This window comes from Lissotriton helveticus, chromosome 7 (assembly GCF_964261635.1).
Source record: "Lissotriton helveticus chromosome 7, aLisHel1.1, whole genome shotgun sequence".
NCBI lineage: Eukaryota > Metazoa > Chordata > Amphibia > Caudata > Salamandridae > Lissotriton > Lissotriton helveticus.
Genome location: NC_136068.1, coordinates 1,821,770,844 through 1,821,798,270, shown reverse-complemented (window position 1 = coordinate 1,821,798,270; position 27,427 = coordinate 1,821,770,844). Strand labels below are relative to the sequence as shown.

At 48.9% G+C, this 27,427-nt stretch overlaps 1 protein-coding gene across 2 annotated transcripts in view; it reads left to right on the top strand.

Annotated features, from left to right (window-relative positions):
* Positions 1 to 27,427, top strand: part of XRCC1 (X-ray repair cross complementing 1) — a 282,052-nt gene that overhangs the window by 175,315 nt on the left and 79,310 nt on the right. For both annotated transcript variants that reach the window (XM_078655577.1, XM_078655578.1), the window contains exon 12: positions 2,798 to 2,975. In XM_078655577.1, the coding sequence (XP_078511703.1) occupies positions 2,798 to 2,975 (178 nt within the window). The remainder of the gene's footprint in view (positions 1 to 2,797; positions 2,976 to 27,427) is intronic.

The following is a 27,427-nucleotide window of genomic DNA, read 5'->3' as shown; positions in this document are numbered from 1 at the left end:
AAGCTGGGGAACAAGCGGCTCCAAATACTTCAATATGCCGACGACCTTGTAATTTTGGACCACACCAGGATAGGCCTACAGAAAGCCCTAGATGCGCTAAACAGGTTTAATCAAAAGAACAACTTACTGGTAAACCAGGAGAAGACTAAGATTCTCATCATTGGGAAGTATCATCGAAAGCACATAGCCCAATGGCGCCTGGGTGACCAGCAAATTAGAACTTGCAAAAACTATAATTACCTGGGCCTCAGGCTAACGGAGGGGGCTAAGACGACAGCTCATCTGAAGCATTTAAGAAGTAAAGGGGCAGGAATCATCTGCAGTCTGGGAAACCTCAATCTAAAATTACATTGCCCATCCACGGACCCCATCTTGAAAGTCTTAAAAGCAGAAATATTGCCCTCAATCAATTATGGCCATTTAATTTTCCCCGGAGCCCTTACCAACTTCTATATGAGTTTTCAAATTGCTGCATACAAGAAAGTGCTGGGCATCCCACGACAGGCCAGGAGAGCTAGAGTAAGGCTGGAACTGGGACTTTCCCGACCTGACATCTCTTGCCTGGGAGACACAATAAAATATTACATTAGCACACTGCGTGCACCAGCAATGGCTTTGAAACACAAATTAAAACAATCTTCGAAGAAAGCAGATCGCCATGGCAAGCGCAATTGGCAGTAGCCAATCAATTGCTGGAAATAGAGGTGCAAAACCTGGCCAACATGAACATCTCAACTGCAGTATGGAAAAGAGCAGTAAACCAGCAGGTAAAGCAAATATCATTTGCAAGAGACATCGCTAGTCTGCATCATCACCCAAATCTCTCCGCACTGGATGCCTCTTATAAAGTGGGTAAAGCACAGCCCTACTTTGAACAAGCTCTTTCCGTTCAACTCGAAAAAAGATCACTTACATGAGGCTCCTGGCACTACCTATAGTGGAGTTCAACCCAAGCTGGACCCGCCCGGACAAATCAGTAGCATGCAGACTCTGTGACTACACCAGGAATCCTGGTATCACTTGTTGTGTTGCTGCCCAAAGTTAGCCAGAGAGAGACAACGTTTGGCTATTCCAATTTGCAGAGCTCAGGGCCGCAACTGATGCTGCGAAATTTCGGACTTGTGTTTTACGTCTACAGCAAGTCGAACAGTAGCACGGCTGGGGAAATTTACAGACCTAATTCGTGCGGGACTGTCCGCAAACGCCGAGCTGCAAAAAGGAAACTGTAGGTCCGGACGGAGGAGAGAGGCGGACACACCTCCAATTTAAAAACATTTAATGCACTTTGTTTTTAAACTGCATAATCAGAACATGAAATTCTATGAAGGTTTTACGTTTAATGGACTGGAGGAAAAAGCCTAGGTAATACAACTTATGTTTCTTTTTTAGATAACTATTTTTATACAGTTAGTATATTGTAATGATTTTAAATAATTGAACAATAAAAGCTTTTTCACTTTCACTTTCCCTCTCTTGTCAGAAGAGTGGGGAATGTCTGCAAATTTCCTCTCTGTTCCTCTTTAAATCTGTACTGTACAACAGGGTTCTGCTTTTGGTTCTGTATTCTCCTTAAGGGGCTCTAGGTAATGTCAGGGTGTCTGCTAGTCACTGGCCTGGTTATTTGTCTGTTGTGAAACTTGAAGCCTGATGAGTGGCACTATCAAAGAGCTTTAGCGGGTACCGGTAATCGTCCTATGTTCGAATGGTCTAGCTCATTAGCCTGAGGTTAGCTTTAGGGGACCTACCAATTCAGGCTGTTTTTTCTCTCTGTCGGACCATCAAAATAATGATTTGCTGCTCTGCATTTGCTCTTGTCTGTTATTTGCCCTTGTGCTTCTCCATGTGATGAGCATTATTTTATATAAGCTGCATGTTCTCAACTGCCCAAACTGAAAGGAAGTGCCTCAAACTATCCCAACAGCTTCCTCCAATGCAGACGTCTCTGAATAAGAATTATTTTGTTACAATATTTAGTTTCTTTTAATGTACTCCTTAACCAGCCAAAGTTCAGGTGTCCTAATGGAAATCGTTTTTTCTCCCCAGTATTGTATTGTGTAATTAAAGCATAAAAAGATATATATTTCTGGGTCCAAGCTGCACTTCTATACTCGAGACTGACCCCTCAATAATGGAAACTCTTGATTTTTACTCTCCTAATAGCTGAGCCGCCCCCTCCTCCGTGATCAGTTTGCATCAACCATGGGTAAAATACCCTTCAAAGGACCCTCTCTGCCCTGCAAATGGTGAAGTTTGGTCAATAGTTATTTGTGGAGGTGGTGGGGAGGCGCAAATTGACCCTTTCAAATATTATTTAAAAGTTTATATGTGACGTGTGAAGAACTAAAATGCGCTGAACCGAAATACACCACATTTTGATGGCAGATAGGGCCATATTCAGCAAGAAAAGTAGTGACTCTCCACCACAATAGTACTTCTACAAATGGGTACAGATTTATCACTTATGAGCGTTAACAAATGTTCCTAGTGGTACGCCTACAGAGTGGCACCAGGTGCAGGATTCAAGGGTTTCTAATTTATCGTCTTTTTGTTACAAAGGCTAAGTCCATAAACGCGGGAATAGTATCTCAGGAACTGTTTTTCTGTGCAGCTCATAGGCTCACTTCACCATGTATGCTACACATCTTTTGTATTTTTTTTTGTGCACAGCCACCTTAAAGGGCAGACCTGTTGGTTAAATTCAAAGTGAATTAATTGAAAAATGTAAATGTCATGGCTTATTGACATGTCTTGGGTAGACTTGCCTGCACCATGTTTACCATTCTTCTCTGTCACCCAGAGGGCAGACCCAGCAAACTCCAACCACAAAGTGAAAGGCCCCAGCCCTGTCCACGTCAAGTCACCGCGGTCTCCAGAGCCTGAGGAGATGGAGGAGGAACACCCCAGCACGTCCGTTCCAAAGCCAAGCCACAGAGACGTGGGCGACTACGATGCTTCCACAGATGATGACCTCGCAGGTAGGTGGTTGTGAAGCCACAGGTGTGGGTTAGCACTGTGTGAGACCTTCTATATTTGGTAATTTTGTTCATAGGAGCCAGATGAATGGATAAGGGAAGAGCTGGAATTGGTGGTGGGGGAGTTCAGCAAGCAGGCCATAGGAATGCAGTCACGATTGAGGGGGTCGGCTTTGGAGAGGGAGGATAGATCCTCAGAAACCAATGTTGTAGAAGTTGACTCCATTTCATAGCTGCATCATACCAGAATCAAGAATCAGGTGTGTCTTTTATGTCTGACTTAAAGCATTTGCTGCCTCGTTGTCCTCAAATAATAAAAGAAATATAAAATATTCATATGCACATAGAGGGATTTTGGGTCCGCCCTCTTCATCCACTGGTATTTTCAAAAATACAAGCCAAGACCCAATATATATGAAGACTAACATGCCAGTGTACTCCTCGATAGTGTCCAAAGCAAGGAAGAAAGTGAACATGCCTGCAGATACTGAATGCATTTATATTATCTCCACTGGATGGTTGCAACCACTTGCTTATTTGATAGCGGTTGCAACTGATGCAGAACTACGCTGTTAGGATTGTGTTGGGCTTTAAAGATCGAGACCTTGTCTTCCCTGCATTATTGTGTTCACTGCCTACCTCTAAAGCAACGCATTTTATTAAAAACCATGTGCTTGGTTCAGAAGGCAGTACATAGGTCTTTAGTCTCTCCTTTGTGTTCTAGTTTCAAATTGTATGGTCCTAACCATTCACTGAGATGTGCTAACCATACATTGTTAAAGGTTCCTAGATTTGGCTGCAAGACTATTGTTGGTGGTGCCTTTTCTATGGCGGTTGCTAAACATTGCAATTCTTTGCTGTTACAACTTCAGTCTTAACCAAGTCTTCTGAAATGTGACAAACCGCTTAAAAACATAGCTTTTGCCCAAGGTACCTGTAGGGATTCCTAAAGCAATTATTTGTTATATTTTACTGTGGCCCCTGTGCACTAAAATACAGGTTCTGTAGTGCCAAGAGCCCTGTTTTGGGTGTACATTGCACTTAACAAATCCCCCCAAATATATACATAAAATGCATCCATAGTACCACCACCGGACAGAGAGAGCAAAATGTTTGAGCCAGTGGGCAGGAAAATGGACAGGAAAGCAGCTACCGAGTGGCACATTGTCAACTCAAATGCCCGGCTCAACAATTATGGTCACCAGCAGCAGGAGCTTATGCAGGGTCTGCCATAGAGTTTAGAAAGAAGGCTAGTCTGTTTTCCAAGAAGGGAAAACACTCACCAGTAGGCTGAACGTTCTCGATGGGTGAGACACGGCAAGTACCTCTGCACTGGCACCACATTAAGACCTGCTCTGCTCAGACTATCAGGCTTCAAACCGGAAGTACAAGCAGCCGTGATCAGTATGCCCTGTACAGGGGACAACCTATTTGGACAAACAGACGATTCTTGATTAAAAAAAAAGGATAATGGCACTGCAAAAGCAATTGGAGGACTTCAAGCTGCGCGCTGTTTCAAGATAGGCACACGCACCCGTAGACTGATAGGGAGGCCAGGCACCCACAGCACAGCCATGCCAGCCAGGGAGCAGCAAATCAAGGAGCCAGGCCTCCCTGGCAATAAGTTGCACAAGGGCGTCTCTTCTTTTGCACCAGAGCAAGAGGTGATGCCACTGCATAAGGGGGTCTAGCATCCCAAGCGAATGACTGTCCGTAAGGTAACTCAGCACGTTAACATCCGTAGGGACAGAGTAGGGGGTTCAGTCGAGAAAATGGGTGTTAACCCCTTGGCGTCTGAGGCTTTTCCTACACCAGTGCTGTCCCTTTCATTTGTTTTTTTTTAAAATTAAATGTTTGAGGCACTTTGTGCTTAAGCTTTCGTAACGTTTTTCCACAAAAGGCAACCAGACCAACCTTGTATCATTTGAGCACCCCCAACCCCACTCCCCCTCAACACCTACTTAAATGGGGAGTCTGTATATACTGAGGGTTTGCAGATTCCCCATGACTGAACTGACAAAATAACCAAATTATACTCGCCCTTTTTAGCTATACTCTGTCGAGGTAAATCGCCTAGCAGCTCCCCTTGAAAAGGGCCTGCTCAGTCCACCAAAACTGAACAAGATTCAGGGGTCATTGAGTCCGTGTACAAGTACTTTCCTTCCAGCAGGAGTTAGACAGGCAGGGCCGCCTTTTTATGACAGATCACTGCTCAGTGGTCAGCAGGTGAATAAATGATGATTTCTAAAGCTCTAAAATACTTAGACGTTCAGGTGCTGTTGACTGTTTTGGATGAGGTTCAGCCTTGGAACAGTCAAGTCCTGAGGTTTTTTTCCTGAACATGGTGAGATCCTGAAGAGAGAACCTGAATGTTCGCCATTGTCAGGGCAAGAAGATTCCATGCCACGAGATAGGTGAAAGACCCATCTTCCTGTTTGCTGAAGCCAATTTTAATGACAGTGGCAAGATGTAGCGAGGAAGAGCGAAGAACACGTGGGAAGATGCCAAGAAAACCTGCATCTAATATACAGAGGTCCGTTATTATGGAGCGCCGGATGAGAAATGTAAAATGCCTTGATGATAGATTGTTTGTCAACCCGAAGCAAATGTAGTCAATGTAGAGTAGATTTGATACTCGCGAGCTGGGATATTCAGCAACAGCCTCACAGCCACTTTTTGTGCTATGTGCAGCCTGTTGACCAAGTAGTTGGGAAGATCTAAAAGCAAATAATTAATATAATTGAAGGGGGATGAGACGAGTGTCTTAACAAATGGTTATACGATGGTATAGGAAGGAGACGTATCTTTTTCAGCAACCAAAGAAGAAAAAACAGGTATCCCCAGGCATCAAGCTGGAGCCAGAATTTTTTGGGGTGAGCAGTACCCCTGTGTGTGCCGGTAGGTGGCATCATCGGCGATGAAAGTGACTTGTGTGATGCCCATATAGGCGCCACCCTAGCACGCTGACTTTAGTTCCTTTCGTTCAGCACCAGGCAATGCAGATCCAGGGAGAGTTAACCCCAGTCAATTTTTGACAGACATTTCATGACCTTTTGTTGATAAGGATGCCAACCAGGAAGACCGGCTTCAAGCCGTGCGTGCCTGTCGTCCATAGATGTTGGTGACTGTCCCGCACCTTGTTTTCCTTGAGTGCGACCACGACGTGATGACCTGCGTCAACTGCCGTGTACCCCAATGCCCTCAAGCTCCTTGTCGCTTGGAGACACGACAATCTCGGTCGGGAGGAAGGTCCCTTTGTGTTCAGGAGGGGGCCTCACTGGTCTCTGCCCTCTCCTCTACTCGGCTTCTTGGGTCCACAGATGGATCTGGACTGGCGCCAGTCCTACCACCTACGCCTTCCTGACTTTGATGCCGACACTCCCGGAACCCTCTGGTGGTGTAGTCCCCGTTGTCATCCCTGATTCCAACACACAGCCAAGGAGCGTCGTCCAACATCGACTGGAGCCATGCCTTCCAGGCTGAAGCCAAAGCCCTATTCTTATGGGCAGGGCTTCTGGGAAGATTGGGAGGGGGTCATTGGGTCCTGAAGAATACCAGCTCCTAGACCCCAACATGGACTGATGTGAGGAATTGACTTACGCCAGCGAACTGTGCACCTCTCCAGATACAGCCATGTTCTCTCCCACTACTGTGGCTATGGAGGAGCGGGCTTTTTTAGCTATGGTGGTGAGAAGGGCAGCTGAGGTCCTGGACCTTATCTTACCCTCAGTGATAGTAAAGACTAAGATCTTGATGAAGGTGCTTCATCCGGGAGTGTTCTTCCTTAGAACCGCTTCTCCCATTTAATGAAGCCCTCACAGACGGCCTGCTGGGGACTTGGTCCAAACCATGCACAGGGGATCCAGTCAACAGGACTGGTGCCCACTGCCGACAACGCCCACCCCTGGGGAACCCGCTCTTCCTCACACAGCAACCTACTCTGGAGAGCTTGGTGGTCCAAGCCTCCACCTACTGTGTAAATCCTGGTGCATTTCCTTCCACCCCACCATATAGAGAATCCATAAGTCTAGACACTTTAGGAAGGAAAATGATTTCTTTTACTAGCCTGGCACTGCATTTAATGAACACTGCATGCCTTTTGGCTTGTAACATGCCCTGGGGAATTCAGTCATGCGGGTGCAACCCATGGTCCCGGAGGAGGCCTGGCCATACTCGCTCAAGCTATGTCTTACAGGAGACATGCTGCTAAGTCCACGATTCGATGTGGGCTAGACACAATCAACTCGCTGGGCAGATCAGTACCTTCCCAGCCTCTGTTGCCGTGCACGTGATACCCACAGATCAAGTGGGTCAGGAAGCCAGACATCGGGCCAGTGCACCTCTCCTCGGACAGCAGCAGCTTCCAAACCTCTTTAGTTTGCCCTCTTCCCATCATGGGCACCCAGTGGGAGCCAGGATATACCATCATCTGCCCTGCTGGAAGTCTGTAACATCAGACTTCTTGGTTCTTCAGATTGTCCAGAGGACCTATTCCCTTCCCTTGACTACCCCTTCACCCATGCCACCCAATTACAAGAGACTGACTGGAGAACCATCTCTCCTTGCTCCACCAGGAAGTGATGGCTCGCGTGGCAAGGGGACACACAGAGTGGGTGCCAACAGCAGAATTTGGGCATGGTGGTTATTCTAGCTACTTTCTGGTGCCCAAGAAGGACGGAGGGCTTCGTCCAATCCTAGACCTGCACCCTCTCAATTACTTGCTCAAGAAGAAGTTCAAATTATCACTCTCACTCAAGTCCTGTCTGCCCTGGACCCGGGACACTGGATGGTAGCGTTTGACTTGACGGACGCATACTTGCACATTCCAATCCTGCCTACTGGCATTACCTTTGGTTCATGGTGGGCCATGAGCACTGCCACAGTCACACCTGAGTCCCTATCAGAAGCTGGATGATGGTCAAGATGGCCGCCGGGTAGGAGCTCTCGGTAAGAGCTCCTGTGCTGGGGATCCAATTTTTTGGTTTTTATCCCCGTTAGCTCAGAGCTGCACCGTCTTGAGCAAAGCTACACAAAAGTAACTGGATCTACAAGTAACTGGATCGAAACAAGTAACTGGATTTGCTTACCTGCCTGGATGAAACCTGCTGAGGATCCCCGACCTGACTGGAAGCTGAGACCCGCAGGAGAAGACCGAGTCACTCCCGCCTTCCTCCTCGGACCTTGGGCTCCCCGCTGACCAGTTTGCGGAACTCGATACGGATGCCTGCTGCCTAGAGCCCGCTGTGGGCGACTGGTGTACCAAGCGAAGTCAGTGGTTGCCTACGGGACATCGCTGAAGTGGACCCGGACCAGGATCACTGCTGGCGCCTGAAGTACGACGGACACCCCACTGCGGAATGGTCCTGCCCGCCTGTAATTACTGCCGAGACCCCCGGTGTCCTGCTCGCGCTGGGAGCTGTGCGCCCTGTCCCGTCCGCGGAGCTCTGTGCCTGGCTGCTCGCTCCGGGACTGATTCCTGCGCATCACGACGACATCAGAGGAAGTAGGCGCCCCGCGGTTGTGGAGGCAGAGGAGGTGAGAGGCATGGCGGACTAGCCGAACGCGGGCGAGCGAGGGCTTCCCCGCCCGTTGGGCTCTGCGCCTGGCTGTTCGCTGCGGGCTGAGTCCCACGCATCACGGCGACGCCGGAGGAGGCGGGCAGTGTAGGTGGCGGGCGGAGACGACCCTGCATTTCTTCTTTTGCAAGTCTAGGCATTCGCGGAGAACAGTTCTTGCCAGCTCTCCCCAAGCCTGAGGATTCCCCAATAAAGGAGACGTGGAAATTGAGGCGGCCCCCGACTGCCCGCTTCTGCACAGGAGAGCTGGGCAGGGGATCTGCAGGAAAGGGCCTCCCTCCTTCCTCCCTCCCAGTTGAACATCGAAAACGGAGCAATCGGCTGTTAGAGCGTCTCCGGTGTGCCCTGTTTGCGTGTCTGGGCGGCCACTGCACAGCTCTGCTTTGGAGATGCCTGACTCGAAGCAGCGTTAGTGCAGCCTGACGACCCAGAAGGTAAACTATTTCAAAACGTTTTTCAATATATACTCATGCCGGTTTCTCACTTTCTGCCCGGAATTTTTGCATGCAAAGCTACTAATTCAAACACTCGTGCCGGTCTTTCATTTTATGCACTGTAGGCTTTGCATTTTCGCGGGCTTTGCGGCCTCTTCACTCACCATTGGCCAATTTGGCTGGGGCCATAAACTGGAGTCATAAATCGCCCTCCTGCCCAACAGATGACCATGAGGCTTCATACCAACGCGGTCAGGGATCAGCAGAACAGAGATAAGGCTCCCTCCCAGCAAGACGGAACTGGGCTTGCTCATATAGAAACTGAAACTATCCTCCCCTGCTCTAAAAGCAACAACACCTAAAAGAGGACTATCGTCTCGATCTCCCTTATTTGGTGGCCATCTTGGGCTAGTCTCTCTCTCGCTTTGGCGGCCATCATGGACTAGTCATTCCCACTATCTGAACATACCCTAAGAACTGGCCTTTTTAGACCAATCTCACCTACCACAGACTTTACATAGCTCTGTATCTAAATCTTCGTGTGATTAAGCGTCTGCCTTTTATTGCAGTATTATATTTCTACTGGTATTTTATACATTTTGTGTAACCTACACCCATGCGGTGATGCGCGGGCTGAGTCCCGCGCATCACGGCGACGCCGGAGGAGGCGGGCAGTGTAGGTGGCGGGCGGAGACGACCCTGCATTTCTTCTTTTGCAAGTCTGGCCATTCGTGGAGAACAGTTCTTGCCAGCTCTCCCCAAGCCTGAGGATTCCCCAATAAAGGAGACGTGGAAATTGAGGCGGCCCCCGACTGCCCGCTTCTGCACAGGAGAGCTGGGCAGGGGATCTGCAGGAAAGGGCCTCCCTCCTTCCTCCCTCCCAGTTGAACATCGAAAACAGAGCAATCGGCTGTTAGAGCGTCTCCGGTGTGCCCTGTTTGCGTGTCTGGGCGGCCACTGCACAGCTCTGCTTTGGAGATGCCTGACTCGAAGCAGCGTTAGTGCAGCCTGACGACCCAGAAGGTAAACTATTTCAAAACGTTTTTCAATATATACTCATGCCGGTTTCTCACTTTCTGCCCGGAATTTTTGCATGCAAAGCTACTAATTCAAACACTCGTGCCGGTCTTTCATTTTATGCACTGTAGGCTTTGCATTTTCGCGGGCTTTGCGGCCTCTTCACTCACCATTGGCCAATATGGCTGGGGCCATAAACTGGAGTCATAAATCGCCCTCCTGCCCAACAGATGACCATGAGGCTTCATACCAACGCGGTCAGGGATCAGCAGAACAGAGATAAGGCTCCCTCCCAGCAAGACGGAACTGGGCTTGCTCATATAGAAACTGAAACTATCCTCCCCTGCTCTAAAAGCAACACCTAAAAGAGGACTATCGTCTCGATCTCCCTTATTTGGTGGCCATCTTGGGCTAGTCTCTCTCTCGCTTTGGCGGCCATCATGGACTAGTCATTCCCACTATCTGAACATACCCTAAGAACTGGCCTTTTTAGACCAATCTCACCTACCACAGACTTTACATAGCTCTGTATCTAAATCTTCGTGTGATTAAGTGTCTGCCTTTTATTGCAGTATTATATTTCTACTGGTATTTTATACATTTTGTGTAACCTACACCCATTTTCACTTTTTCCTCACCAGTAGTGCACTGATCGCTATCTCATATTTTACCGGTTGCTCACTAGTGTCATAATTGTCTATTGTAGCATTTTTGTTTGCACCTATATTGGTTCCAGTATCTCTTTAGTATTTTATTCCTATTTGTATACTGTATATTCTGTAAGCTGCACCCATCTCACTTTTATCCCTATTATGCACTGATTGCTACCTCATATATTTTGTTCATTCTTGTAAGCTGCACCCATTCACTTTCTATTCCTGGATTCCTCCGATGCTACCTCTTACATTCTGGTTATTTTTGGCCATTCACTAGTGTCACTTTGGTTCCATTTAACTGATTGCTACATCATATATCTTGTACATTTTTAGGTTTTGCCTGGCGAAAAGATGCGCTCTGCGCATCTTTTTCGCGCAGGCGAAATCCTGATGAGAACTGTAGTGTGGCTTTGGGTCGGCCCTCGTCATTCATTGGCTGGCTCCATAAATGGAGCCTAGCCATTGGACGAGGGGCCTGTCCGTCAATGCCGGACCAGATTCGGGGGCGTTCCCGAGATTCTTTGGCTTTTGCCGACGTCACGCGACGTCACTTGAAAGCCGGGAACGCCCCCGAATCTGGTCCGGCATTGCCGGCACTTCTGCGTCTCTCCACCCCCCTTTTCCGCCCCCTCCCGCTTGTTGCCTGATGATGGCGCTGCGTCTCTCCTCCCCCTTTCCCGCCCCCTCCCGCTTGTTTCCTGATGCCCGCCTTCCTTCTCCGGCCGTCGTGTGCATAGCCGTTTTGCCCGTGAAGGTCGAGCACGAGCAGGTCAGGCGCTAAGTCTTGGGGAGGGCCCCCCCCCAGGAGGACGGAGTTGAAAGGTAGGAGGCTGGCTTGCAGGTTACGGAGATGGGGGCTGGGTAGTTGATGCCCCTTGGTGTCAGGGGGTTGAGGATCGGAGAGTGGCGTAACAAGATGGGAGGGGCTGGGTCTTGGTATTGGGGGCTCTGTTTTCGAAGGAAGGCACAGCCTTCGTGCATCAAGCGTGCGAGTAGCAATAGCAAATGGAACGGTAAAGTCACATACGTACCAACGCATAAAAATACAGCCCCAAAGGTAACTCACATACAGGGATTTCACAGGCCATAAAATGGCCCATAAGCTACATCACTCTTTGAGCTCCTCGAGGCTGACAGAGCAAGTCGCAGTTCATTGATTTGCCTTAATTTACAGCGCGTAGAAATTTGCTGTGAAGCGCTATACATTGTGGCCACCTCGCGCGGTTTGCAGCACTTGTCCCTTAGCACGCAAGTAGGTTGCATTCAGAAAGAAGAAATGCACGTGTATAAATAACTGGTTCGGTACTAGGCCCTTAGCATTCTCGTCTAAATATTTTAAAATTTAGCACAGGATAGACAGAGCGGTGGAGGAAAGAAGGGGGCATGTGGGGCCTCAGGACGGACATGTGGCAATGAAGAACGAACAGGATACAGGAGGCAGCGAACGGTACATGATGGGGGGAGGCGGCAGGTGTGTAAGTGGCAAAGGAGCGAAAGTATAATAACGGCGCAGGGGGCGGCAGAGGATGTGAGGATGGAGGGAGGCTGGGGGGTAGGGCTCTGGGCGGGCAGATACAAGGCTCTTGGCAGTGGGGATACGGTGGGGTCTGAGGGGCTAGTTCCGCGCGCAGGCGAGGACATTGCAGAGTTTTCAAGTATGGTGACAAAGGCATCGCGCCCAAGAGAGGGTCGGCTCGATGTCAGGTGGGCAGTTGCGCACGTCGGAATTGTGCAGGGTTACCATGGTGCTCGGGTAACAAGAATAACAGCAGAGGGGCGAGGCCGAGCACATGAGAGTAGGTGTGAAGGATGGGAGAAGTGGGCCTCGGGAAAGGTGCGCAGGGAAGGGCGCCGGGGAAAGGGTGCCTGCTTGTGAAGAGTTGGGGCGCGCAGGGGAGGTTCGGGAATGCGTGGTTCTGGTCGGGAGCAAGAGGGGGCACCAACGCAGGCAGCTAAGGAAGATACAGCGGAGGGGGTAGGGACAGGAAAGGGGGAGTCATCACAGGAAAGGAATTTGTAAGGCGAGGACAACAGGGAGGGCCGCTTATGGTACTAAGGGCGGGCGAATTAGTGGGGAGGCGGGGCGGAGCCGGCTCAACGAGGCATGGCAGTGAGCGGTAGATAAGGGTGGCGGGGGTTGGGGGGGGGCAGGGGTGCAGGGAGCTCGAGAAGTGCCGGCAAGGAGTTCGGGACATCACCCCCCCCGCCCCTCCCCACCCCCCCGTAGTCAAATAAGGAGGCATGGGTCAGCCCTACGGGGATACAGAACAAGTGGGTAGATAGGGGGCTCAGGGGGGGGATTGTTCGTGACAGACGTCTGCCTCTCAATGACTGAGGGAGGGCTCAGTAGGAGACCAAAAGGTGGATGGGCGCAGGGCGGGCGGCGGTGGGACCCCGGACTGCGGGGGTTCAAAGGAAGGAATGCTGGGGGGCGGGTTGGAAGGACGGAGCGGTGGAAGAAAGTCAGGGGTGGCGGGAGGGTCTACGGCTGGACTGTAAGTGCAGTTTCAAGGAATCGGGATGGGTATGCAAGAGCTGCCGGCAGAGGTCTTGGTGGCGGCCCCACGGAGTGGAAACGTCATTCGAGTAAGAGGGCAATGTCACCTCTTAAAGATAATAACAGTAAGGTAGAGAGTTACAATTCGTGTCTCCCTGTTGCCTGCTTGTGCCTCCGTTTTCGTGTCTCCCTGTTGCCTGCTTGTGCCTCCGTTTTCGTGCCGTGACTCTGTTGCCTGCTTGTGCCTCCGTTTTCGTGCCTGTGAGACTGAGTGCAGGCTGTGAGTGCAGGCTGTGAGTGCAGGCTGACGGACTGTGCGTACCTGTGTATGTGTGCAGCTATGTGTACAAGAGCTAAGTGATGCTGTGTATGTGTGTGTGTGATGCTATATGTGTATTATGCTATGTGTATGTGTGGGTCTGTAGCTGTGTATGTGTGCAGATGTGTCCAGGAGCTGAGTGATGCTGTCTGTGTGTAATGCTATGTATGTGTGATGCTATGTATGTATAATACTGTGTGTGTGTGTGTGTGTGTGTAACTGTGCATGTCTGTAGCTGTGTGTGTATGTAGCTGTGTATACAAAGACTGTCAATGTGTGTAGAGGAGGAGCTCTGTGTGTGTGTGTATAGCTCTGTGTACATATACCTATGTGTGTAGAAGTGCAAATGCAATATGTCTCACATTTCGTAACCATAAAGCTATTTACTAGTAAACGACAAAGCCATTTGTTTATGTTTTACAAAAAAAAACACAGGTGAAAATTTTGACATTTACAATGCCAATGGCTCTAATTTTGTCAAAGGCAAAACCATTGCATTGTAAATGCTTGTTGTAAGCTGCACCCACTCACTGCTACCTCCTATATTTTTGGCCGCTCACTAGTGTCACTCTTGTGCTATGTAACCCACGGTTGACAGTTGTTCTTTGCATATGTGTATTACTATTGTTCTTCCTCCCATACCCACCAATACAGCCATCCCAACATGGATCTCATCGGCAAGCACACATATAGAATCAACTACCCATCCACTCTCACCAAAAAAGCCGCTAAACGCTTTAAACACAACTTCCTGAGGTCCCACCCTGAAACCCCCTTTGCCGACTCCTACTTCTCACCGGTCAATGGAGCCCTGAACATGGATATCATCTTCCACACCTCACGCAGAGCTCAATGGAGAAAAGCGTTCCTCACCCTACTCACCGTCTCCACCACCAGGAAAACCGCTCATGGCCTAACTCTCTCCGTCACACCATCCCAACTCTTCCCTGGCAGAACCACCATTACTATCTACAATAACGGGATTGTCCTAATTCAATCCACAGACAAGAACCTGGAACTATTAGACAACCTGTTCCCCAAGTTCAAAGAGCACCTTTCCAAGCTGCGGACCTCCACCCATAACTCCTTCAGCACTTTCACTCCTGACGTCACAGCCCTCACCCAAAACCCTTCTAACCTAGCTCAGCATCAGATCGACACGCACCTCACCTCTACCCCAGCACCCTAGTCAATCACCCACCTGCTGTTATCACCCCACACTCCTCAATCACAGTCACAAACCTCTCCCCCTCATACACTAGCCGCCCCTCTAACACTAACCCTTTGACCCCCACACATACCACTCCCATTCCTCTCTCCCCTGACATAACAACTCCCACCCACAACCCCTCTAACCTAGATCAGCACCAGAACGACACGCATAACGACAAATCCCACCCTTTGTCCCCCCCACTCTCAGTCCCCACTACCACCCGCTAATTAACCACGCAGAGCACATCACACCTATTATTATAACTCCCCCTCCCCACGACAGGACCATCCCCAACCCCATCTCCCTCCCCACTCTCAGCCCTCACTACCCTTCAGGCTCCCCCATCACCACCAACATACACTCCACTTCCACCCCGCTCTCTCCGCCCGCTACCAATGCCCTCCTCTACGCCGCCGACCTACTCCGTACCTCATCCACTCCCATCGCCCCCATACCCTCTCTCCTCCCTAACACCATCCCGTACGCCGACACCACGGAGCCCTGCGTAAACACCAACCCACCCCCCCACTCGCACGATAATCCCCAGGTCAGCCACTGTAGGAGAGTAGGGTCTGCAATCCTATGATCACCCAGATTTTTGCTTTTTGCTGCACTGGTTCACGACTTTCCCTGGCTGTGGGCCTGCTAATCAGACCCACAGCCTAGCGGTCCCCTAATCCAAATTGTACTCAGGTACTGAATTGGCACTGGGCCCTCTCCAAGTCCCTGTACCCAGGGCTGAGGTGCACCCAGAAGTCTCCCAGGGGCTGAAGCATGTATTATGCCACCCCTGGATTGACTAACTAAAACTGACACAACTGGCTGCACGACAGCTGGGGCAAGGTGGTGTACTCACCCTTTGCTTTAGATATAGTATACCTATATCTAACCCTAAAATGGACACACAGATCTCCTATCAGTCACTCCTATGGCAGGCCTTAACAATCCTGAAGGCAGAGTGCTTGGAATCGTGTGAGATGGTGCTCTGGCATGAGCTGAGCCTGTCTGCGGCTTTCGGGATCTATCCCTTAGCCGTTTCCATGATATCGCATACCATATACTCTTAAGTGCATTATAATCCTCGCGGTTAAATGCCAACTCTGGTATCGCTTTATCAAAACATGTCGAGTAAGGTGTCATACGAATTGGAATACTAACCCCTCGCCAATTCTGGCGACGGGGTTAGCATTCCACCCTTCTAGAGGGACACGACATGTATGTAACCCCTAACCCCGGTTAAAGTCAAACAGAGCCTCAGCTCCACAAAATGGATGCTGCCACCGAGACACAAGTCTGCCCTCCTGCTGCTGGGAATCCTCCCAGAGCAGGAGATAAGGACAAAGGGTTTCCTGCCAGGGGCGGTGCCAGCACCGTCCCAGACAGGGTTTTGTGTATTGTAGGTAGGCAGGGCTTTAGAGGAAGGTGACTACACGTGGCACCCCGGTGCTCACTGTGCATAGGCTGGCTGGAACCAGTTCCAGGGACACTCCAGACCCTGTGCTGGGGAAAAGCCCGCCAAGGAAGTGGGTGTAACCACCCCCCTCCTGGTCCCACCCATAGGGCAGGACTTAGTCGCGTGCCAGCCCCCTTTTCCCAGATAAAGGTAGAGACTGGCCCCCTTCCAAATCAGATCATCTTTGAATCCTGAAACTACTTTCCCCGAAAGGAACTCAAGACTTCTTCCTAAGATTTCTCCCTTGTGACTAAGGAGTAGTCACCCTGCATCCGCAGGCACCATCTTAAGAACACTGCGGTCTGCTGCACGTCTCTCCTCCGGATCAAGACTGCCCAGCTCGACGAGAACCGGCTTCCCTGGCACCTCTGACCTCTACCTACATCATCAGTCACGCTGAGATTCGTGGGTGTGACGAGACCTCGAGGGACCGGCCATCTGCAAGACTGCACGACTTCTTTCCAACAAGCCCGCCGAGTGAATTCCTGGTGAGTGCTTTGGGGTCCGAGAAGCCCCCACCCTGAGCAGCTCCAGCACCGAAGAGCAGCCCCCCAGCATCTCCACGATCGGCGTGGGGCCCTTCTGCTTTTGCTTTGCTCACCGCGTTGTTTGGCTACTAGCCCGCTGGCTTGTGGCCTTCTGAACGACGCCCGACGACAATTCTGCTGCTGGTCTGGTTGCTCCAGACTGGCCCTTGCTTCCCTCCATCGGAGAAGTACCCTGGACCCTCCTGGTCCGCCCAAGACGCCATTTTAGGTCCACCGCGTGGGCCTTGCATTTGCCAAGACTTGTTGCCCAATCCTGGGTCCAGCGACGTCGACAGCAAGAACCTTCGTGGGACAGCTCGCACCTCCATCCTGGTCGCCGACAACGCCTCCTGGTCCGAGAGACTGCAGAGCCCAGCCGTGCCCACTCACCTGACTGCGGTGACTTCGCCCGGTGCCATCCTGGTGCCCACTTAATCACTGGCTAGTGATTCAAGAACTTGGTCCCCTCTGCTTTCAGGTTTCCTTCTTCCTTGATCCAGGCTTGGATCCATTGAACTTTTCTTCACTGGTCGCCTGCCAGCAACTTCTTCCTTCCAGGCTCCTGGTCCGGCAACGAGATCCCCGACGTCTTTTCAGACCTATGCAGCTGCAGCCCCTGGGCTAGGTAACTTCGGCACTTCGGTGTCCCAGCATAGCCTCACTATCCAAGGGTCAGGATCCACTGTCGTTTTCTCCCTACCAGGTCGGGTTCGCCCGTGAACACTAACTTTAACTTTACTAGCTTCCATAGACTTTGTCCCGCATCCCGCGTGAGAGTGCACACTCTGCACCCGAGTCCCCTAGGCCTCCTAGAAGTAATCTACCGATTCTATAGTCAAGTCCTAGCGATTCCAAAGCCTATTAGTACTGTACTTACCTGCTAGTAATTTCGCATTCCACTTTTAGAGTATATGGTTTTTCGTGCCCCTCGGGCATTTGTGTATAACGTGCTAACTTAAGTATTTTCGTAAGAGTTTTGTTGTGTGCTTAGCTCCCTGTCTCATAAAGAGCCAGGGTAGTCTTGTTATAAATAAATACACTGTTTATTTTCATAACAACTTGTGTGGTGTCCTTTCACTGGGTGTTCAAGGGGTAATGTGATGGTAAAACAGCTGGCTTAACACGCCCTCTAGAGTCTTAGCCTTAGACTGCTCGTATCCATGCTACTAGGATAGCTGGTCTATAAGGTTGACTTACAACCAATCATCAATAAGGGTTGTTTGGACTGATATATAGTGATCACTAGAATAGTGAGCACTGCACATCAGGCCAACTTCTCACAGCCACTCACCCATGACTCCCACCCCCAGCACTCACACTTATCCCACGCTGGACAAGATTATGTCCTCCCTCCTCCAGCTCAAAGAAGACATTCACACCATCAAAGAAGACATTCACACCATCAAAGAGCTACTCATCACACCCCCCAGACACACCTCACTCACCATCACCCCCCCTCTCAACTTGCTCTCCACCCGTCCTGTTGACGCTTCTAAGCTACATCCTTCACACAGGACCGCGATCCACGTCCACAATCGCAACAACCGCACCCGTCGCCCACACTGGACAGCGATCCCTGCCCACAATCGCGACAACCGCCCCCGTCGCACATGCAACCCTCTTTCGGATCTTGACACTCTCACCCTCCTCCGCTCCTACGACCCAGCTGCCCTAAACCACCCAACCGCCTCGCACCTCCCCATTCCCACGATACACTCAAATCCCCATAGACCCTCCACACTAAACAACAGAATCTCCGTCTCGAATAACCTTAGAAAAGTCCCCCTCTCTCTAGTACCCTCTACCTCCCCTGACACACCCCGTCTCAAATGCACTCTCCTAAACTGCAGATTGGCTCCTAGACACTCCTCCGCCATCGCTGACCTAATCCTAACATTGGACCTTGACCTAATCATCTTGACTGAAACCTGGCTAACCGAATCTTCTACACCTATAATGGACATTCTGGTTCCCCCCAACTATCACATCATTAGGCTTGACAGGTCTGGCAAGATAGGTGGTGGAATCGCATGCATATACAGGAACAACCTTTCTGTTCTGAAAGTCTCCTCATCGTCCCTACCCTCCCCAACTTCCTACGAATACATCTGCTTTGATATTATCAGTGAGGGCAAACCGATATGCTCTCTTCACGGCATTTACCACCCACCCAGAGACAACCTCTCCTTCGTCCAACAAATCATGGACATGATTTCAACCAACGCCGGACGACAGCTCACCCAAATATACCTTGGTGACTTCAACCTCCACTGGAACGATCACAATGATGCGGTGGTAAATAGTCTTAAAAACTTCCTCGACGCCCTGGACCTCACCCAAATATGCAACAGCCCGACCCACGAGAAAGGCTCTATCCTCGACCTTATCATCACCAAAGAGGACGCTATCCAACTTGAGTCTATCCAACCATGTGACTGGTCAGACCACCATATTGTCACATTCTTCATCAAAGAAAAAGTCAAACTCAACACGGGTCAATCCTCCAGACCTAAAGTCTGGAAAAGAGATCTGAAAAAACTCAACCCATACTCCCTACCCCCGAACAGCCGCGACCTCCTACTCCCTCCTACGGGCGCTACAGATGTTCAATCCTTGACTGACCACTATCTCAACGCCATGACCTCAATAATTAATGAGGCTGCTCCCATGCAGCTAAAAAGAGTCTCCGCTAAAATCTCCAATACATGGTACGTCGGGAGTCTCAATGAAGATAGACGAGCCATGCGAATGGCAGAGCGCACCTGGAGAACAGCTCCCTCTGCACTGCACCTGAAAATCCTGAAGAAAAAGAGAAACGCCTACTTCAGGAAAATAAAGCGCTCAAAAGCAAACTTCTTCAGCCTCCAGCTCGACCAAGCAAAAAAACGTCCAAGAAAACTGTTTGAGCTAATCAGAACACAAGCCAAGGAACAACCCCAACCTCTAAGTACTTTATGCGAAGCACCCTCCTGTGAAGACTTCGCCGCTTTCTTTACCCAAAAAACTGACAACATAAAGAGTGATCTCCGCACTGACGCAAGCCTCTTCGCCACACCCAACTGCATAACACCCACCGAACCAAAAAACAATGCTACAAGGTCTTCCTTTGACACCTACTCCGAAGAAGAAATAGGCAAACTGCTCAGCACCTTTAAACCTTCCAATCACCTCACGGATCCCCTCCGTACTAACGCTGTCAATGATTTCACCCCATTGCTCCTTCCACTCTGGACTAAAATTATCAACTGCTCGCTCCAACAAGGAACCATCCCAGACTCCCTCAAAGTTGGACAAGTCACACCTTTACTAAAGAAACCTACCGCTGACCCATCCGACCTAAACAACTACCGTCCCATTACCAATATTCCCACTCTCGCCAAACTATTAGAAAAATGCGCACAACTACAACTGACTAAACACATTGATCAGTTTGATCTCCTCAACCCTCATCAATCAGGTTTCCGAGCAGGACACAGTACTGAAACTGCTATGACTCACATAATTGACGACGCCCTTCAAATCCTAGATCAAAATGATACCTGCCTCCTCATCCTTCTTGATCTCTCTTCAGCATTCGACACTGTTAAACATGAGAATTTACTCGAACTTTTGAACACAAGAATGGGTATATCTGGGACTGTTCTCAAGTGGTTCACCTCCTTTTTACACAACAGGTCGCGGAAATTCAAGAGTAACAACCTGATGTCCTCGCCAATACCTGTTTCCTTAGGTGTCCCCCAAGGATCTTCCCTATCACTAACTTTGTTCAACCTAGTTATGGAACCTCTCACCACCTTGCTACAAGCATCCAATGTACTTTTTCACATGTACGCAGATGACACCCAACTATATCTCAAATTACAATCCCCCAATGACATTTTACTCCTGAACTCAACGATCAGAAGCACCCAATCCTGGCTTGCCGATAATCATCTCAAACTCAATGCTCTGAAAACAGAGTTCCTTCTGATCTCACCTCCCGCGAAGATCTCTACCACTCAAACCTGGCTTAAACAGCTAACTGCACTCAATGTCCAACCCACCATAGTGGATTCAGAAAAATCTATAGGCATAACTCTCGACTCCAATCTCAACATGCAGCATCATATCAGCAAGGCTTCTAAGGGAGCGAACTTCCAAATCAATATCCTGAGGAAACTTAAACACTTCCTGCCAGCCAAAGACTTCCAAACTGCAGTACAAGTACTAGTAATCCCGCGAATTGAATACGGCAGCATCACCCTCTGCGGTCTTCCGTTAACGACTACTGCACCCTTAAGAGCTTCTCTAAACGCTGCAGCGAGACTCATCACTGGGTCAAAAAAACACTCGCATATCTCCCCTGACTTGAAATCCTTGAACTGGCTGCCTTTTGAAGCCAGAATACATCTGAAAATCGCCTGCATGACACACAAGGCTGTACACTTGAGCTCTCCCGGATACCTCACTCAGAAGCTGTCAATCTCTGGCGGCTCTAGAAACACTAGAGGCACTAACAATCTTCTGCTAAAACCTCGAAGATTCCGGAAGGAAAAAACTTATAAACGCTCTTTCTCAGGAATGGCACCCAGGATCTGGAACTCACTCCCTCCTGAAACCAGGCTCATCTCCTCCATCACACTTTTTAAGAAAGAAGTAAAAGCTATCCTCATGGCCAAATACACTTGACCTATTAATGTGGATCTGTCAAGACTCTGCACCGATCTGTATTATTCTGCTCGATCCCTACGACTATGTGTTTTACCTGTAATATTGACTTACCTGACTATCTATGCACACATTTATCTGTAATACTTGCATTATTGATGTACCTGTTCTACTTTATTCCCTAATGACCTGCTTTTCACTCTCTTGTTGGTATTCCCTGCTTTGTAAAGCGCTCTGATATCTGCAAAGATCTTGTTTGCGCTATATAAAACCCTCAAAATAAATAAATAAAATAAGCTCCTTTTCATTGGAGCTGTTTTGGAAACGGTGCAGTTTCGGGCCTATATCAGACCCTCCAGGATATCGCGATTTCGCGATTTCGCGATTTGCCGCGAAATCGGCACTTTTGTAAAAATGCCGTGATTTTTACGAAAGTGCCCGCGAAATCGGCACTTCTGTAGAAATCGCGGCATTTTTACAAAAGCCGCTGCCGCTATATCCTGGTCTCCTGGGGGGTCTGCAAGCAGAAAACGATCTAAATCACAACCGCTTGCTCGGACGTCTCCATATTTGTTGTGCAGCCAGGCAGTGCCCAAAGGATGCGTCAAACGTCATGATTCGGACTTACATGCTCCCTTCAGAACGTACTTCCTTCTCCCTTGAGAGGCACCCCAAAGCCTGTAGGTAAGAGTAGGGCCTATATAAAACGGAAAAAATAAAGACTTAATAATAAATAAATAAAACATGTTGCAGCACGCTGCTGCGCATCTCATTAGCTGTGCTATGGAAAACTTTCAGAGGTGCGCGGGCGCCCCCTGACGGCGCAACACAAGAAAGGCCTCGGTTCCTCGGAGGGCTCGCCGCCGCACACAGGTGCATGGAGCAGTGATAAAGGCCGACACTGCAAGGGCGTCCAGGACACCTCAGGGAGGGGGACGAGGGGGAGCCGGGTGGGAGCACCCCGGGAGGCGGCCGGTGCAATGCAGGTGTCAGCAGCAATTACTGCTCCGCGCTTCTGATCAAGGCTCACTGCTGACAGCTTACGCTTTCCATCTGGTATGCCGTCCACGACTGCAGATCACACACTTACTGAGGAGCATTCAACTGAACACTTTAGAAAATAGAGAGAAATGCAGGTTTCTTGGTAAAACTTTCAAATTAAAGCAGGAGTCATTATTTTTAGTGCATGTTTTTTTTTTGCTAGTAAAAGGCTCTTATGTTATTGATACACCCATCTGGTAACACAACAGGCCTTACCTAGTGTGAACCCCTACTGAGTAGGGGTACTAGATGGCTGGCTCTATGGCACTAGCGCACAACCTCTGCAGTCCTGGGCTTCCCTTACACACAACTATAACTTCCAGAATGCACGGATATCTTACATGGAATTTCCGTTTCCAGAATCTTTTCTTGAATTTATCTCCATCCCTCAATCTTATCTGCTGTATGCAGGTGGGTTTTGTAGATGTTCGGAATTGTGAAGCACACGCTCGAGGGAAACAAAGGGGCAGATTTATGAAGGCCTTGCGTCGCCGGTGCGTCATTTTTAACATGGGAAAAAGTGACGCACCGGCGGCGCAAGGCCTTCATAAATCTGCCCCAAAGTGTCTACATTGTAAAGAAACCAAATATACATAGCTTCATGTTGTTAAATAACAAAAAAACTAAGATATCTGTTTGTTGTAGGAAAAATAGCCACATAAAAATGCAGCAAAATTGCCGCTAAATTTCCATTTTTGTGCCGCTAAATTTCCATTTTTGTGCCGCTAAATTTGCTAATCCATGCCGCTATATCCTGGGGGGTCTGCTATATTCCCAAATATCGAGTCCAGATATTCAGGCTATGGTACAGATGTTTTAGCCTCTATCCTGAATTTCAGTGAGACTCGCTCCTAGGTTGCTGGGCCTCATGGCCTCAAATCGGGATTGGCCAGACCCAGGTCATCCTTGTGCCTACCGACTGGGCTCGTAGAGTTTGGTATCCTGAGTTGTTAATCATAGCCAGTTGTCTTCCAATCACGCTGCCTCTTTAGGAGAATCTTCTGTCGCTGCAGCAGGGGAGGCTCTCCACCCAAACCTGTTAGAGCTCCGATTTCATGCGTGGCAGTTTTTGACCTTCCACCCGAAGTCTGACTGTTATGTTGGCAGCCAGGCATCCCTCCACCAAGACTGCATATGCTTGCCATTTGGTTAAGTTTGTGGAATAGTGTGCAGAGAAACAGGTTGACCCTCATTCTGCTCCCCTCTCTGAGGTCCTTCTCTTTATCCTTTCTCTTGCCCAGAAGGGCTGTTCTCGGGGCTCCCTAAAGGTCTGCGGTTTTCTCTTCAAAGTCCCTATTGTAAATAGGTTCATGAAAGGTTTGCTACCCATTTCCAGCATCGCCCTTCAGCCTCAGTGGGACCGTATTCTGGTCTTGGCTTTTCTGATATGTGCTTTCTTTGACCCATTGGACAGTTGTCCTTACAGACTCCTTACCATCAATACTGCCTTCCAGATGGCCATTACATCAGTCTGTAGGGTCCGTGAGCTTCAGGCTTTGTCATCCAAGCCTCCATACCTGACTATCTACCCAGACAAGTTGGCTGTTTGTGCTAGAGCTTCCATTCTGCTGAAAGTTGTCACTCCCCTTCTGATGAAAGTTGTCACTCCCTTTCATGAAGGCCAATCCATCACACTGCCCATTATTATCGCTCTGCCACTTTCCCCTAAGGAAGAGGAGTGACTTCACCATCCGGGCCCAAAAAGAGCAGTGGCGTTCTACCTTGACCGCATGAAAGAGTAAATTACCATTCAAGAAAAACCAGATTAAGTGGCGTTATGCTGCACATTTTCTGTTAGTTTTACTTAATTATTTTGACATTTTTAACACTGTCCAGGTGTTAGTTGTACCTCATTAATGACAGTTTTGACACACAAATAAAGCAATACGTTACAGAAAAGTGAACAGTCCATCTTTGCAAGGGGCCTTCCATTGTGTGGCAACATGTGTTGCTGCATTTTTACTAACTTTTGAACCATTTGGTTAAAATCTCCAGATTGTCGCAGATGATGGATTATGTGGTAAATGTGGAAATCTAAAGTGATGCAAAAATCACCGCGACTGCAAAATCGCATAATTCCAGTTTCTCAGGGTATGTCAGAGCGAAGAAGGGAAAGGCTGTGCAGAAATGGACCAGATCCCAATGGATGGTGCTCCACATTATAATCTGCTACACATTGGCCAATAAGCAACCCCCTGAGGGCTTGCGTGCTCATTCCACCAAATCCAAGGCTGCGACTAATGCGATAACACATGGAGTCCTGGTCATCTGCCAGGCAGCAGCGTGGGCCTCAGCACACGTTCACAAGACACTACTGCCTGGACAATCTGGTCTGTCGGGATGGGCACTTTACCTGTTCGGTCCTGCAGGACTTTTTGATGTGAAATTGTTTTGCAGACGCTTCTTCTGGGAGGTATTTTGTAGGAAGCTAGCTCTTTATGTAGTATATCAAAACTAGATATATTGTGTAAAAAGTCCAGGGGTTCTCTTAGTAGTGGACAGGGGGATTGCTATGGCAATCCCAAGGTGCTCTGCTAAGGGATAGTGTTGTCGAGCAGCCTTTGGCGTATCACAGAGGAGTGCAAGACATCTCAAAATGCAAACAATGGTCAATAATTGAGACCCGACGCAAGGAGACCCACACAAATTCATAACAATAGCAAGTATCGTCATATACGTTTAGGTATCGGAAGAAAATCGTTCAGGTAAGGACGTTTTTAAAGAGAAATATTTTTCAGTTCAAAAAGTTGATAGTACAATTTCTGAGTTCTGCAATGTGAAGCTATCGAAGGAAAATCCTATTCAGTTTACTAGTTCTTGTCACTGACTTATGGGACCAGAGTCTTGGGTCAAAGGTGAGTACAGTGAAAGGTCCAAGGCAGCACCAACAGGTCACCTCCAGCAGCACTGCGGCGGTCGGGTGGAGTGGTGCTAACAGCTTGGGGTGGCCAATGCAAACCAAAGGGAATCGGTCCGTTCACAAAGAGGCTGCAGGAGGGGTGTGGGGGTCAGTCCAGTGAAGGCAACCAATGGCTTTGGTTGTTGCGATGTTGGGGACACCTTTGGTCCTCTCTCCTCTAGACGGGGCGTCCAGGTGCTAAAGGTCTTTGGGGTATTGGGTTTCTCTGTCTGGCAACACTCGCTGTTGAGGGGGCCTGCCTACAGAGGCTGCATCGTCATTGAAATCCTTGCTGCTTAATTTAGTGGCTTGTCATTGTTCCAAAAAGGCAAGCTGCCTGTCCAGATGGCAAGGGTGGGGTACCGGGGGCTATGTCGAGTGGTTTCCAGTGGTTGAGAAAACAGATTAATACAATCTGCTTCACAAAGAAGCATGAAAATTGTGCTTTATTTCGTATCTATTTAGTGTTGCGCCGACAAGGCATTCATGAGGCTGAAGGATTGAATCTTGACACATATGTAACTTCAAACACACACCCTCTCTTTTTATAGGTGGGGCAAGGCTGTTGAAGTGGTGTGTAAGAGGTTATTTTCCTGAGATTGTGCATCCTAATTACATGTTGATGTAACTGTGCCTGCTGCTCTCTTTCCAGAGCAGCCGAGCACTCTGGTGAATCCAGATAACAATAGTGAAGATAACTTGTTTTTTATTTAACTCTTCATACTGCATTTCTTCCCTTTTTCAGTGTTGTAAGCAATAGATTATAGTATATCTCAATTTAATGCTAATCAGTTTACGCACTTTGGAAGTCCTTGTCTGAATTTGAAACTGTGGCCTGCAAATCATGGCCTATTCCAGCAGCAGGTGTTTAACCCACTGGGCTATCGTGCCGGCTTAATGTGTTGGGGATGTTGAGATCTCACTCTGGGGATGTTGAGACCTCACTCCTTGGGTGTACCAGGAGCTTCTGACCGAGGTCTCCAGCGTCTCCTGTAGGAGTTGGCAGTGGAGTGATCTCGAGATAGGGTTGTCTCAGTCCAGCATTGCAGCCTGGTGATCCCCTCAGCTGCATTACTCTGGGTGACTTTCGGTCACTTGGGTGCTCCTCTTCAGGTCCAATAACAGATCTGTAGGATGATTGGAATCTTTCTCTTGCTGTGGTCCTTGGACTTGGTCTGCATGCCACAGTTTAGAAAGTTAAGACTATAAGGGGTGAGTCTGCCTTCGTATTTTCAGCTGCATTTTTCAGGGCTTTCAGCTGAAAGGCCATATTTGATTAAAGGTCCTGTTGTAAAGGACCCCTAGTGGTTTGGTGCCCAGCAGGCTTTCTTGGCATATGGTTTCCTTTATGGCTACCAGTTTTTATTTTGCTCTCTTAAAGAACTGCACCTTTTCTGTCCATGTAAGGGACCAATAGCAGAAACTCCAAGTGAGAGCATGAGCCCAGTGGTACGTGTAGCTGCCTACCAGATACTGCCAATATTTTTGTGTAGCCCCGAAGTCCTAGACTTCTAAGAGCCTCGTAGTTCGGTCCAGGGATACCAAAGGAACATCATATGGTGACCGGTCACCATAGATCATTATTTGATGGTGTATTCCTTCTCGCTTGAAGATTTCAGGGGCAAACACAGTTTATAGTGTTAATCCAGAGCTTGCCCACCAGCTAAGGACCCTCATAAGCATGATGGGCAGGCAGTGTGCAGCCCATGGGAAGAGGTCACAGACCCAAGCTCAGCTTCTTAGAGTCTGGACTAGATTACAGATGGCACAAGAAGTCCCTACACAACACTGCTGACCTGTGCTCAGTTATCTTGGTCTGCACCACCTGCTGGTCTTCACTTGGGCTGACTGGTGTCTCTTCAGCTTTCTGGTCCTTGTGGCCCAATGCGTTTGTTTTTTGGGTGAGAACCTGACCTGAGCCTGGCTCAAGTCAGCACAGAAGCTCGATTTCAAATGTTGGCAGCCAGTCTAGCAGGAAAGCAGAATGTGTACTCAATTATTCATGTGTGCTACATCTGGTAACCACTTTTTATGTGGCGATCTCTTATGTTGCTGTGGCTCAGGAGGCAGTAAGAGAAAGGAATACCCAGGCAGCTCATCCACTAGTGAGACTGCAACATTCTCATCATGCATCATAAGTCTGAGGTTACAGGCATCCTTTAACATATGCACTTAG